Source organism: Bactrocera latifrons, unplaced genomic scaffold (assembly GCF_001853355.1).
Source record: "Bactrocera latifrons isolate USDA-ARS-PBARC rearing strain unplaced genomic scaffold, ASM185335v1 scaffold_143, whole genome shotgun sequence".
Classification (NCBI taxonomy): Eukaryota; Metazoa; Arthropoda; class Insecta; order Diptera; family Tephritidae; genus Bactrocera; species Bactrocera latifrons.
In genome coordinates, this window is record NW_017534886.1 from 213,533 (window position 1) to 228,375 (window position 14,843).

General features: G+C 36.6%; 1 protein-coding gene across 3 annotated transcripts in view; it reads left to right on the plus strand.

Moving 5' to 3' along the window:
• The window catches only part of LOC108965647 (tight junction-associated protein 1), a 124,902-nt gene extending 116,727 nt beyond the window's left edge, over positions 1-8,175 (plus strand). For all 3 annotated transcript variants that reach the window (XM_018928192.1, XM_018928193.1, XM_018928194.1), the window contains exons 5-6: positions 1,010-2,265; positions 4,112-8,175. In XM_018928192.1, coding sequence (XP_018783737.1) covers positions 1,010-2,265; positions 4,112-6,109 — 3,254 coding nt within the window. In that variant the 3' untranslated portion in view covers positions 6,110-8,175. The remainder of the gene's footprint in view (positions 1-1,009; positions 2,266-4,111) is intronic.
• Positions 8,176-14,843: the final 6,668 nt, after the last annotated feature.

Here is a 14,843-nt window from a genome sequence, read left to right on the forward strand (position 1 = left end):
ATGGAAGAAATTTCAGAAGGAAGCTGCATCCAGGCTTTTTTTAAAAATTGAAAATGGGCGTGGCGTCGCCCACTTATGGACCAAAAACCATATCTCAGGAAGTACTCTACCGATTTTAATGAAATTCGGTACATAATATTTTCTGAACACCCTGCTGACATATACCAAATATGGGGGAAATCGGTTCACAACCACGCCTGAAATCTCGATTATCACTTTATCATGCGAGAGTATAAAATRTTCGGTGACACCCGAACTTAACCCTTCCTGACTTGTTTTTATTTCTTTTTAATATGTTTACCATATTAATATACATTAGTAAATACACTCATCGGTGGCAAACGTTTTTTTGACAAATCTAAAACTTTTACTTGATASATACATGTGTACATACATACTGAACTTTATCAGTSAAATATTGATATGAAAYTTTTTTTTTTTGTTTTGTTGAATCTACTAACCTATTAAACGAATAATGATATGAAATAACACTTTAATAGAAATTATGAATAATTATTGGTCTTTAATATTATTAGGGCCAGCAATTTATTTCATTTTTGCTAAATGGACTTCAATTTCGAAATACGATTTTGTTGTGTTCTCTATCATATTACCGATTGTTATGCAATTGATTGTGTTTAATGGTATGTTAATTTTATTTCTTTGTTTTAACTTTTTTTGCAAGCAAAACATGAACTATGAATAATATGATTTGCAGGCTGTTAGCTGTTGGAGCTTTTACTCATTTTAATTTACTTTTTATTTAATTTTTATTTATATAACCATTATTAATTTTTAATTCACCCATAATACAAAAAAAAAAAAATTTATTTATGATTTGTTGTACTCCAACGACAAAAAGTGTTTATTTGTTCTATTATATCTTTACAATTCTTTTTTCATTTTTGATAACCTATTTAATAACAATTATGTAAACTAATTAACTCACTTTATACACTTAATAACATATAATAAATTCCCTTTTCTGCCCCCTCATTTTGCCATTTAGACGCTAAACGTACTTCAACGGATTCCAATATGAATCTCAGCAATAACAACAGTARTAATAACAATAATAAYAATGGCAATAATGACAACAACAATATCAAGGAGCCACTTCTGAATAACAACATAACAACCACCAATAATAATAGCTGTGAGTCCCACACCGAACTTAATGCTGATATTATTACGAACAACAATAGCAGCAACAGCAACCCCATAGCAAATTCAACGCCACACAGCAATGATAATTCAAACGATCCCGATATGATTTCACCCATTATTATGGCCAAGTTCCTCGAGGACGAACTGAAGGCGAGTGAAGTGAAACATTGCGATACTTGTCAATGTTCCAAACAGGATCTCACGGTACTGGCAGATGTCTCGCGATCCTATACAGTTTCYACGCAAACTCCGTACCAACTACAGCTCACCGGCGGTAATCTTAACGAACCGCTCACACAATTGTGCCTACGTTGTCATAGCAATTTGAACTCACCATCACGCACCAATAGTCCCTATCTGATGAAATTGGTGAAATCCAGCGATTCGGTGATTTCGGAAACGAAAAGTTCTGTATCGGATCTCAACGATATGGATAAATTGTTTACACCAGCTAAAAAGGACGATTTGATGGTGAATCCCATATTGGGACATCATCGTCTGTGTGATCGTACGGCTGGCAGTGGTGCTTTGCAACATCAAAATGCCATTGCAGCGGCCAAGTTGAGCACTACGCTACTGTATCCAACCACACATTTGGGTACTTATGGGAATGAAAAGTATATGTTGGAGACGAGTAATAGCCTTGCAGCTGGTATGCAAGCGAAAAGTGGTTTTCAGCGACGCTTCCTGGAGGGTGGCGGCACGGCTCTAGAGTTACTCAATGCCGCTATTGGCAGTGCCAGTGGTAATGTCACAATACAAAATGTTGCCAAGAAGGTGACGGAACAAGTAACACCCAAATCGGTGGGCAACGATGAGTTGGATGACGAGGCGAAACCTTTGCTCAGTGCAAGTTCACAATCTAATTTACTGGATTATGGTAGATTAAAAACAAGTGTCGGTATAGAGTTAGCTGAGTCTGCGTTGGAGCAGCAAATGAAATCACCAGCGAGTGTATGTAGTGCCTCCGATCCTAAGGAAAATCTCTTGAAGTCTACAATTACCGGCAGCGTGAATAGTCTGTGGAGCAGAACGAGTAGTTGTGAGGGCGCAAAGATGTTCGAGACCTTTAATAGGAATTTGATTAAAACGATTAAGGTAAGTAGAATAAAAGCATTGCTGACRGAATATAGTGTTTAAAAGTGAATGCCACAATAAAAGAATAGGTGAGATGAGAGAGCAAATATAGTTAAGATACTCTGTGGATAAGATAAGAGGTGCCTAGCCAACGATACCTCTTCTATTGTCTCATACCGTGTGACTACCAAAATCTTAAAGCGTAGCTTTGCCAATGCTGGTCAAATGCGCTAAAGAAGCTTCTTTGTTTCCCTGGTACCTTACTCTTGAAATTTATTGCAGTCTTCTCGATCTATTATTCCTATTTAGCAGCCGTGTGCGAAAACTATTGCAATCGTGTTCCAGCAGTCCCTTCTATCGAGTGCCAGTTGGAACTTTTGCACCCAGGTAGATTGTTCCATCGCGTTGTGATTTTCCCTTCCCTGCTCCTAATCATCATATAGGCAWTGTATGAGTTTTTCAATGTTTATCACGTTTTCTGGTGACAGTCACACATAATATTTTTAGCAATTTCGCCSTCGATGGTTTTGTAACCTGTCACCCAGTAGAAATCTCACATTCTTACTAACAAAATCTTTCTTTCGGCTTGCAATTATTTTAAAACTAATCTAAAACTATCTTAAATTCACCTGCCTTAAATTCCTGCCTATTTGTGGATTCCTTAAAAAAAAACAGCTCCGGCTTGGCGGCTGGAACTTTAAGGCAGGTGGGGCTCTCAGCCCTTGTTTTCAAAACTATTCTTAACCTCTTGCATTATCAAGTCATTCGTTATCATGCTGAAAAACTCTTCTTTAAWGGTGTAGACACCGCTTACGCGATTATAGCCGAGTTAACAACCTTTCTTCTTTTAGCAATTTGGCGCCAATTCGAGATACCAAGTTCAGCCAAGTCCTCTTCCACCTAACCTCTTCAACAGACTGGAGGTCTTACCTTTCCTCTGCTTCTCCCGGCAAGTTTCTCTTTCGAGGCTGTTTTTAACTCTTCATTGTGGGCGTTTTAAACGTGGCGGGTCTCAAACCCAGCGCACAACCTTTAGGAGGGATGATTAGTCTTCTCACCTTAGYTCGCTTTCAAACGGATGTTCTTTGGATACCCATAGTATACTTGGTCYAAGACCGGAAATCGTGAGCTGCTTGTGCAGCAGTAAAATAATCCTATCGGCCCACTTCCAAGTAAATGGCAATCAGAAGCAAACTTTCCTCACTTACGTGAACTTCTACACATGACTCCATCCTCTATCTTCAAGCTTGCATCTTTTTATTCGTCTTTATAAGTATACATATTTTATATAATATAATAAAATAATAATCTGAAGACAATGGTATATTCTCAGCCGAGAATGGATGTGGGCTTTAATACAAATGAGGCTTCACAGCCGCTGTTTTCCAAATAGTTCTTAACTTGCCATACATCATCAGGCCGTGATGCTGGATTATGACTTCCTCGTGTCTAGAGTAAATCTCGAACATTTTTCGGCAGTCACTCCCTTTAATGTAACAGATAGCTTTCCTCATTATTGATTTGATTAGGTTTAAGAAGCTCAAATTATATTTTAAAATGGATGCATTAGTGGCACTGAAAGATTTTACGAGTTTTTTTTAGTTTGGCCACCCGCTCAGGTGGTTTTTCGTGTTCCAAACCAAAATCAGCAGTTTTAAATCGTGATCAGGCTTTTGAAATGGAAAGCAAGTATCTTAAAGAATACGTTATGTTATGTTTATATAAAGACGGGGGTAGGATAATTGATAATCGTGCGAGATTTTTGTTATAAGACACTCGAAACCACTTAGAAACTGTACAGCCATGGTTATAAATTATGTGTTAATATTTTAAATTTACATATTTATTAAATTTTCCTGTCTTACAGGCTGAAAACCCCAAACACCGTGGACCACGTCTCTGCGCTATGCGCATACAACAGAATGGGCAAAGCAATATACTGCTAGATAATATAGAATCTATGGAAGCAGTTACGCCGATTATTTATAAACGGCGTGAGCGTCTTTTGGATGAAGAACTAGATGACACTAAAGACATCATAACTTCCAACACAACAAATATTTCGAGCGCAGAAATAGCAGCAACGCAACAAGCAGAAGACACAAGCATCGGTTATACCATGGCTGCAGAAAAAGAAAAGTTGGCAGATGTCATTATCATACAAGCGGATCCATTAGAAAAGAATACCAGCACGCAGGGGCAACGTAACGAAATCGACGTACAATCTGAAATGACTGAAAATGAAGTGGATCCAAATAGTTGTGTGGTAACAAGTAATAGCCCATATGAACGGTTAGGTGGCGGAGGCGAGGGCGAAGGTAGAGAAATGTTTACAGCTGATGATGATGCAACTGGTGCAACAGCTACACTTATAGACCTAACTGAAGCACCCGTTACTGTAAGCGATTTAACAGCAGCACAAGCGGATCAATCCTATACGGCGCCAAATGAGTCTGCTCGCGTGCAGGAGAAGCGGAACTCGCTCACTTCTAAGTCAAATGTAACGCCGACGATCAGCGCATTGGATATGGCGCTTGCGCAGACTGCATTGGTAGCCACGGGAGCCACTCAAATGCGCAACGAACCAGTGAGAACTGTGAGTAGTGTTCAGCAAATGCATAAACCAAAGCATACAAGCATCTATCATTCATTGCAAAATGAGTCCAGCTCCAAAACCTCACACAATTCSAAGTCCTGCACACAGTCGAGCTCGATAAGTGATGCTATTGACATACAAGAGAGCATTATTTTACGGCGCCAACAGCTCAATCGTGTGGCCGAATGGGTGCAAAGTAATACGCAACAACTGGAGCAGCAACAACAGCAACAGCAGCAGCAACAACAACAACGTATACAGCAGCAACAACAAGCACTAAACTCACTGAACAATTGCGACTCCTCGGGTGGCACAGATCGRCAATCATCATTTTCAACACTAGATCCACTGGACTCGGTCTCCATGGAGAAACTATCAATGGATTCGGGCTATAARACCACACCACAACCGCACACAAATGGCTTTCATCAACCGYTAGATGACGCGAATAAGTCGACYGAAGACTCACTCTCACCGAAAACCGATACAAACTCTAGTCTTAACAACAACAACAACTACAAAAATAGCGMACTTCTCAATCACTACCCAACGGATTGCAGCAATCAACARATGACCATGCATGTCTATCCCACAAATACATATTTTCGACGYACCACACGTTCCGGYCTACCTGTGGCYTACACCACACCCGATCCGAATGCGTCCAACACGGAGACGTTCTTAATCAACTACAATAATAATAACAACAATAGCGCTTGCAGCACAACACCAACGCTACCCGATCAGCCCACTTGTGATATACTCAACTACAAATACTATCCCAGTGATACGGATAAGACACGCGCCGTAAGCGCCGAACTCCATACCACCACCAAGCACGTGGACATTGCTCAAATGGAGTACAATGTAAAGCAATTTCTGCTCAAGCAGAACGAATGGTCGATGCGCACCGGCACCACGCGTGGCGGCGGTCGAGCTGGCATCAACACGTCGGTATCCAACTTGAGCAGCGCCAACTCGCAGGTGACGCTTAGCAGCCAACGTACGCAGACCACAGCGAAGACATTGCGGCACTTGAAGCTGTTTAGTGGTGTYGGTGTGGGACCAGGTTTGGGTGCGCGCGTGCAGCCACCTTTGTTAAAGGATGCATCGGCTGCGACGGCGACGGCGGGGTCGTTGTGCAACCGCGAGGAACGAGAGCTTAAGGTGAAGGCGGCGGTGGCGTCGGCGAATGGCGTCGAAGGTGCGAAAGTGACAGCAGCGGTTGCAGCGAACGCCTTGCCACACAGGACTGAAACGAATTTATAAGAAAATTTAGGGTTTAAACTATTGTAATTGCAGCTTAAGCTTATATAAAATGTGCACACATACTACAAAACAAACAAGAGTACATACGCAAATTTACACAAATATCTATATGTAATTAACTAGTTTTGTATTAATCAGGATCAGTGCGAGGCTGAGGCATACAAGCAGGCGCATGAGCTTGCCAACGGAAGAAAGGAAGCGCTAAAATAATTAAGCTTAACTCTATAAACTCACCAAACCATTAAATTTAATAATACTTAACAAGTAACGGTTATATAAAGTCTGTATAGAAAAAAGTCTTACTTTAATGCCCACATGCATAAGGAATTACTATAGAATGATAAGGCAGAAAGTAGCGTCTATGTACATACACCACATGTGGGTAGCGCGTATATTAAGTATAAAAAGCGCTTTGAATACATATGACATACATTTGTATATTTGTATATGGGTCTTTCTATAGTCAAGCCAGTCTGAATTAATTAAAATTATTATTTTTTGATTGAATTGATGAAATTGTTTAAGCTGAAAATAGGCAAAAAAGTGGCAATTCAACTTAGGTGACATGGAGTATGATCAACTCTTTAGCAATCCTTTAACTTTTCGATACCATTTTCACTTCCTAAGGAGCATTCTCTTGAGTTTTCACGATTAAAATCATTTAGTTTKAACATTTCTTTCATTGGATTTAGAGACTATGATTAGGTAGATTGTGAGCTACACCCACTTTGCTAATAATTCATACTCAAATATTCATTACCAATTTGCCCAAAATGCCCTTTAATAACTTCAGTCTGTAAGCATCTCATACAAAGATCGTGCTTTGTTCTTTTCGGTGCTAACAAATATCGCACGGAAACTAGAAAGCCACTTATCACTTATCTGGAAGCGTTTTCGTACTGTCAAAAGCTTTTTATTTCAAATCGACAAAGAGGTAGTGTGTGCCGATCCTCTTTTCACTGGTCCTTACCAAGATTTGGCGCATGGTGAATATCTGGTCTGTTGTTGATTTTTCAGGCATAAAGCCACAGTGATAAAGTCCAAACAGTTTGTTGACGGTGAGCTTTAATCTTTCASGAAATACGCTCGATAGAAAACCGATTGACCGACAGAACTTCACATCTGCATAAAAAAACGTTAAACTGACTGAGGTACAGAATCGGAGTTCTCGCAGCAAAAAAAAATTTCTATATTCGCTAACTGAAGAAAAATAGTCCTAATTTTTGCTTACAATTTTGAAAGCTTAAATTAGTTGCTTTGTTTGCTGAATATTTAAATTTTTCAATCACTGGCTAATTGATAAGACAGGGGTATGGTGGAACCACCGGAACTAAAATCGTTTCACTCTATTATGTTCTTTCTAAACCATCCTGTGCTCTTGATGGAGTTAATCAATACCCAAAGTTTTATTTGTGAAACCTTCGAGACTTCCTCAAGRAACTATCGACCGATAGTGCGAAATCCTTTTCTTTGCATAGAAGATATTCTATAGTATCTTCTTCAACCGCTTGACAGCTTCTACAATATTAATGTTGTGATATTCTCAGCCTGATGTCATGCCCACCAATAAGGCAGTGATCTGTTAGTACTCCTACTAGAGTTTAAATGTCATTCCGTTACAATTTTAATAGCCGGRATGGGTGGTYCATATTCCATTTAYGACACGTTTACCTRTTAATTGAGCAAGTTAGATATTAACTCCACCGAAACCCAGCTAAATGCGGTMATTTTGCTTGTTTACATACCCATTGAGAAAGAAATGGGCCCAATTGCTGAACAAAATTTGGCTCGAAAACAACGGATCTTCTTTGAACTTTTCAAGAGCCAATAGAGCAACTTAATTTCGCTTGGAAGATACGCTTTCAATTTAAGATATCGTTGTAAAATATTCCTTACGTTAGTCCGAGTCGCTGCGAACGGCATCGGCCATCGAATAATCAATGCTGGGTCTCAAGATGGGTGATGATGTTTTGAATGGTACGCTGAGTAGACCGTTTATGTTGACTATAAGTTGAGCGAAGCGTGAGAAACACATTCTTTACAGAACGTGAAATTTCGTAATGAAGTTGAAGGATTTGTAAACGTTGTTCAGGCGTAAGTCTTGCCTTGACAAAATGCCAAACAATATTGAACAAAAATAACATAACATGTTGACACGATTCAGGCGTGATCTGTCTAAAACAGACTATTGAAAAAAGTAGCTTTAGTTTATCACCCATTATGACATGTTTATCAATTAAATATAGACAAGTAGCCAGAAACATATGTATTCCTCCTTTTTCGGAGTAAAATTGTAGGATGGTTCCGTCACTGGCTAGTTCATATGCTAAACAGTTATCAGGACGTTGGATGCACTAAGAGATTGAGGTGGCTAACCAGTGTGGCGCATGAAAAATTAACCGATTTTCGTAATTTTTTTTTAAGAGGAAGTACGCAAATGAACATTTCGAATGTTCTTGAACAAACTAAATTATATTTTCAGCAATGTATATTTTAAGGTTCTTTTTTTTTACAAAAATGTCGAAAAATAACCGATTATAGGCTGTCTTCGGAGGAGCTAAAAAAAAGTGCCCCAAGTGCTGGCATGATTCCGGCCGAATCAGTAGCTCTTTGAAAAATTACGTTTCGAGAAAAAMCAGATTTTTGAATGGAAAGACCCATATCATATATACAACCCATTACAAATCCCACATGCTTAAAATACATATATACGTTTAAATATAGGTGTGTATATGTAATTGATAGCTTCCGTCTTTTACCCAGCCCTGCCTAATAAGCCCTGCCCTTCCGTAAGCGTTAGGAAGCGCTGAAAATGTTACAATTCCATTTAATATTTATGAGTGTAATCGACTCAAAAATAAATACTACATATAATTAATACAAATAAGCCTAAATACATATATACAAATCGATATAGATGTCAATCGTAAAAAGGCAAACATTATAAATATAGCTATGAAAGTAACAAGAACAAAAATACAGCTAAATCGTCCAAAGAAAACTAAGATAACTTCAAAGATATACWTACATACATACTTAATTAAACTAAAAGTCATCTACATACATCAATATACATATACATACATACATTGTCATTGAGGTATCTGCTTTTGCAAAATACCTAAAAAAGCTTTCAGCCTTATCAAAACATCAAAGTTTTTTTTTATGGTTTYCGAATAGATTTTGCCTTATTGGTTTGAGCACGCTTGTGTCACAAATACAGAGTAACTGAACTTAATCTTATACTACTTTTCATGAAAGTTAAATTATGAGTGCTTATTTCAGGTAAACTAATATTCAATTAGCACCAACTTTTTTATGTCGTTCGAAAGTGTTCAAATATAAACGGTTACTTTTTCTAGTCTAACTTTATTGTTAATACATACAGTATATATGTAGATTATAGCCAACACTAATTCCAAAAAATAATGAYACATTTAAACAAGCCTAGTTCTACTCCCAGAGCTCGCAAGAATTAAATCATTAAAAACATGCATGCTTTCAGAAAAAAAGTTGATATTATATATTAGGTAGTCGAAAAAGTATTTTCGTATTTTGTCAATAGATGTCATTGTAGTAGTATATCTTCAGTGCTACCAATCACATTGTGTCATATATAGTGTTGGAAAGAAAATTTTAAGCTTTACCTAACCAAAAAATGAAATTCGGGGAAGTTGAAAAAAAGTTGCAGCTGTTCAAAAATGAGAGAACATAATGAATAATTCGCTATATTTTGAAATTTTTGTATAAAAAGGGAAAGAATGCCAGGCAGGCCATCAATGAAATTTGTAAAGTTTACGGAGACGATGCTGTAACAGTTCGTGTAGCACAACAATGGTTCGCTGGCTTCCCTTCTGGAAATTTCGATGTAAAAGATGCAGCTCGCTCTGGTCGACATATTGTTGAAGAAGTCGATGAAATTATGGAAAAAATTGACCAGGACCATCACATAAGCAGCCATGACGTCGCTGAGGAACTTAATATTCATCATCAGACGGTTTTGAACTATTTAAAAAATTACTGGCTACAAACAGAAGCTCGATTTTTGGGTACCACATTAACTGCCTTAGAAAAATTCAATGGATCGAATTAATATCTTCGATTATTTGCTGAAAGGCAATGAAATTGAACCATTTCTGAAGCGAATAGCAACAAGAGACGAAAAGTGGATCAAATACGACAATAATGTGCGAAAAAGATCATGGTTCAAGTGAGGTGAAGCTGAACAAATAGTCGCAAGGCCAGTATTGTTGCCGCGAAAGGTTATGCTGAATGTTTATTGGGATTGAAAAGGAATCATCCACTATGAGCTGCCGCAGCCTGATCGAACGATTGATTCCACATTTTACTGTCAACAACTGAGACCAAAATGGCAAAAAGTGGTCAACCAATGCTACTTATTTGCTTCATTAAAGTTAATTATATATGTATATATAAAAACAATGATTTTGAAGTTTGATTAGAAATACGAAAATACATTCTCGACTACCCGATATATACATATATGAATTTCATATTTGTTATGAGACGAAATGGCGAATCAATTGTAACCAAAGACCATTATATTGGACACATGGGAGTTAGGGGGATTTCGGACCGTTTTTAAAAAATATTTGAAAAAAAAAACCTTATTATGTCTAAAATATTAACTGATTATTTGACCTAAATTCAACCAGAGTGGTGAAAATCATTATATTACATCTACTACTGTGGGCAAAGCCGTTTTAATTTAAATTTTGCGCGAAAACCCATTCGTCGATACATTTGTTCTAAGATTGTCATTGACATTTGTGCCAAATTCCCCATCAAATTAATCATTAGTGGTCATCAGCATCAACTGATGATCAACACATTAATAAAATATAGAAATTGGTGTTTACGAATCGACGATTAACAGTCAGAGATCTTACTGGCTTTGTTGGAATATCGGAAGAATAAGTGAAAACCATTTTCAGAAATCATTTGAGCCTAAAAAATTGAAAGCACGATTGGTTCCAACATCACTCAATTTCTACGAAAAACAGCGTCGCGTTAACGTCTGTGAAACAGAGCTATCCGACTACTTACGACCCGGAAACGGACGATCAGTGGGCCGAATATTGTGGTACAAGGTCAAAAATCAAAGTTCTGTTGACAGATTTCTTCGATTTTCGAGTTTTGGTGCTCTCCGTATTCCTTCCGRCCGTCCAAACTGTTGACGATTTCAGTGCTATGCTTTGTTTTCACGATGGCATTTGTAAAAAGAGGCTGGAATTATGGGCTGACAACTCTTGCTTTTTGCACTGCATTAATTTGTGAGTTTTTTGTCAAATTTTCAACCGTGGGACATCGATTTCGAAGAATAAATTAAGAATTTRAAATTATGAACAAAGTCTTACCATTTTTAGCTCATAGTACTACAAGGTGCGTTTCAAAGTAAACAGGACTTTTGAATCTAGCGCCCCCTGGTGGCGCCATCTGTATKCCGACTGGTGCGTTAGAATCTGCTATCTTTGTCGATTGTCCAGTGAATTTCATAACATTTCATTGATTGGAAGTGAATTTATTGCATTTTAAGTGTCAGTATGTTTGTGTTATCGGTACGAAAATTACTTCGAACAAAGAGCCAACATTCAATTTTGTTTTAAAATTGGGAAAACTTTTATCGAAATAAGTGATTTCAACGTTTTCAAAGTGGTCGTGAGGATTTAAATGACGATCAACATGTGGGTCAATCAAAATCCGTGAAATTCCGTCGGAACTGTACGTGAATTCATCAAAAATCAGCCGAAATCTTCATTGAAATTCATAGAAATGGAATTGAATATCTCCAAAATATCGATTTATCGCATTTTCACCCATTATGCAGACGTAGAGGCCAYTCAAAAGGCTTGCACCGGCATATTGGCGGCCATGCCGGCCAACGAGCTAAAACTCGTTCCACATGCTTTTGGACCATGCAAAAAGGCTGTATTGAAGTAGAAGGAGACTATTTTAAATAAAATAAATTGATTTTACCGAAAAAACCATTTGTTCAGTTTTTGTTCTTTTTTTTTAAGTCCTGTTTACTTTGGAACGCAATTTATATTGTGTTTTAAAAAAGAAGATGGTTAAATTTATCAGCGAATTACCACAGCTACCATCTACCACATAAAATAATTTTCGTTAATTTTCCGAATATACTGGAGTAATGACACAAGTTGGCGCAGTAAGTCCGGACCTGCTCTTAGCCTATTTACTACCGATTTAATTACTTCCGGCTTTCTAAGGCGTTCTTAAGCCGTTTCTTTTGGTCAATATATGCATATGATTATATGATATGATTTTATAATATGATATGTTTTCATTAACAAAATGTGATAAAAGAATTTATATACATGGATCACCGCCACTTTATTGTTCTTCAGAAAGGCAATTGCTATTCGAACTTTTCGTGGTCGCGCAATGGAACGTCTGCTCCATGCTCATCAATTGGGGAATCGGGTTCACCATCTCCAGGTGTTATGCTTTCCGTGCTATACACCAGGCTGAAGAATTGTTCCCTCAGTAATTTCAGGATGCTCAGAGCATGAGTCATCAGACCACCTCTGGGGGTTCTACAAGAGTTTGCTGCAGTCTTGAAATCTTCTGTTACTCGCCGTATCTTAAAAAAAAACAAAAACCTACTCACATCATATTCTAAAGAGCAGTTAAATGACTAAATTTGTTACTCTTTTGTGAGAACTTAAAGAAAATATGAGGATAGTGTAATGGAACTGACTTTATGTTTACACAATATTGGCTTGCAAGCATTTGCGTGTCAAAACTCTTTAACTTTCCATTTCATGCTCTATATTTATCACTCTTATTAATAAATCAGGAAGGTATAAACAATTTCATATCCGCAGTACACATATGTACATAAATTGTGAAAATGGYGTAAAGCAATATCAACTCAAAAAAATAAAGCAAAAGCAACAGCCACAAACATATACAATCACAATCACACATATTCATGTTAGACGTATAAGTATAGGTTTGTATTGAATATAAACTCGCAACAGAGTCCGTATTTGTACTAGTAATAGTATTTGGTATTAATGGAATTTGCATTTACAAACAWTTTGGTGTGCGAAGAATAAATTAGAAATTACAAAATCGTAAAAAGATAACTGTGAAGTGCTTTAGGCGAAAGAACTCTAAGCAAACAAACGAAATGCGAGTATTGTACGTTTTCATTTCATTTTCATTTTCATAATAACGTAAGTATCTRTGTGCATGTTTAACTGTGTGTGGAAATCTATTGATGTAATACTCGTTTTGAAAACAGAAAAAATGTATTAATTGAAATGCAAGTAGCTACCTAAACCAGAAATGCTCAATTAGTAAACTTMTCCAACTTAGTTAGTAGACTGTAACTGTAAACACACACACACACACAAAATCTAGCTATGTATGTGTGTACGTTCATGCACATGTATACAAGTATCGGTAAAGGCTTTTCAGATGTACCTATCAAGTAAGCAGTAATTAGTTTACAACTACAACACATATGTAACAGCAACGCATACAACAAAAACAAAATCAAAAAAAAAAAAAAAAAGAAAAAAACGCTAACCTTAAAACTTAAAAGAAATAGCTTGCATTGCTCGAAATGTGCGTATTGAATCCTTCCTATTGTATACCTTGACTTAGTAGTTATAAACGTTTTTCTTATATACGTATACACACACACACACACAGCCACACACCCATAGACATACCAAATTAAATACTTAGCTGACATATGCCAAAGCCTGCAACTAAAAAGAAAATTGTTGTAGCATTTGCTCAAGAGAATGATATAATATTGTACTTGCATACATATTTACTTGCAATCGCCTCCTAAATACATATTTAGTATACTACATATATATGTATGTGAATGGTATAAATTATTACAACTGCATAAATATAGCAAGCGATATTTAATTGTAAAATGAAATCGGTGTTCAAATGAAGTAAGGCAATTAATTGATACCTCTCCCAATGTTTGTCTTTCGCGTTTGTTTCAGCACCTATTTGGTTTTCAACTTATACATAAGTAAATTTATATACATACGTTTAAACTTACATATACTCACATATACACTTGCAACTATTCTTACATGYATACCTACTTACATACATACATGAAAATCGTGGAATTCACCTGGCAACATATGTAAAGCAACACAAACAAATCATGTAACGGCTTCATTACTAAGAGTACTTGCATTAATGCACACATACATACATACATATGAGAACTCATTCATCACACGCATGTAGATTTATTTAGAATAAACTACATGTACCCTAAACGAGTCTAGCAAACGATTTTTATAAGAAAGACTAGTACTTCATTAAAAAAAATTATGAGATTATATATTTTTTCGATTTTTATAAGAAATTTAGTTCTTCGGAAAAAAATATGAGATAATTTTGTCTACAAAAATAAACTAATATTTTGTAGCRAATATACCAACTATATATACTATGGGCAGAGAACGTATAATACTATATACAGAGAACGTCTATCACAGTGAGAAGATCTGTCACTGTGTTGGTAAGCACGATAAAAAAAGTAGCCCAGTAAGAATTTTTAATTAAAATTGAGCAAAAAAAAATATATATAACATATTTTTTCTTTTTTCGTACTTTTTCATCTAAATAATTAATAGTATAATCAAAATTAACAAAATGTGTTTTCAGGATATATTTCCTATTATCTTTTAACGACTTGGAACATAAAAGG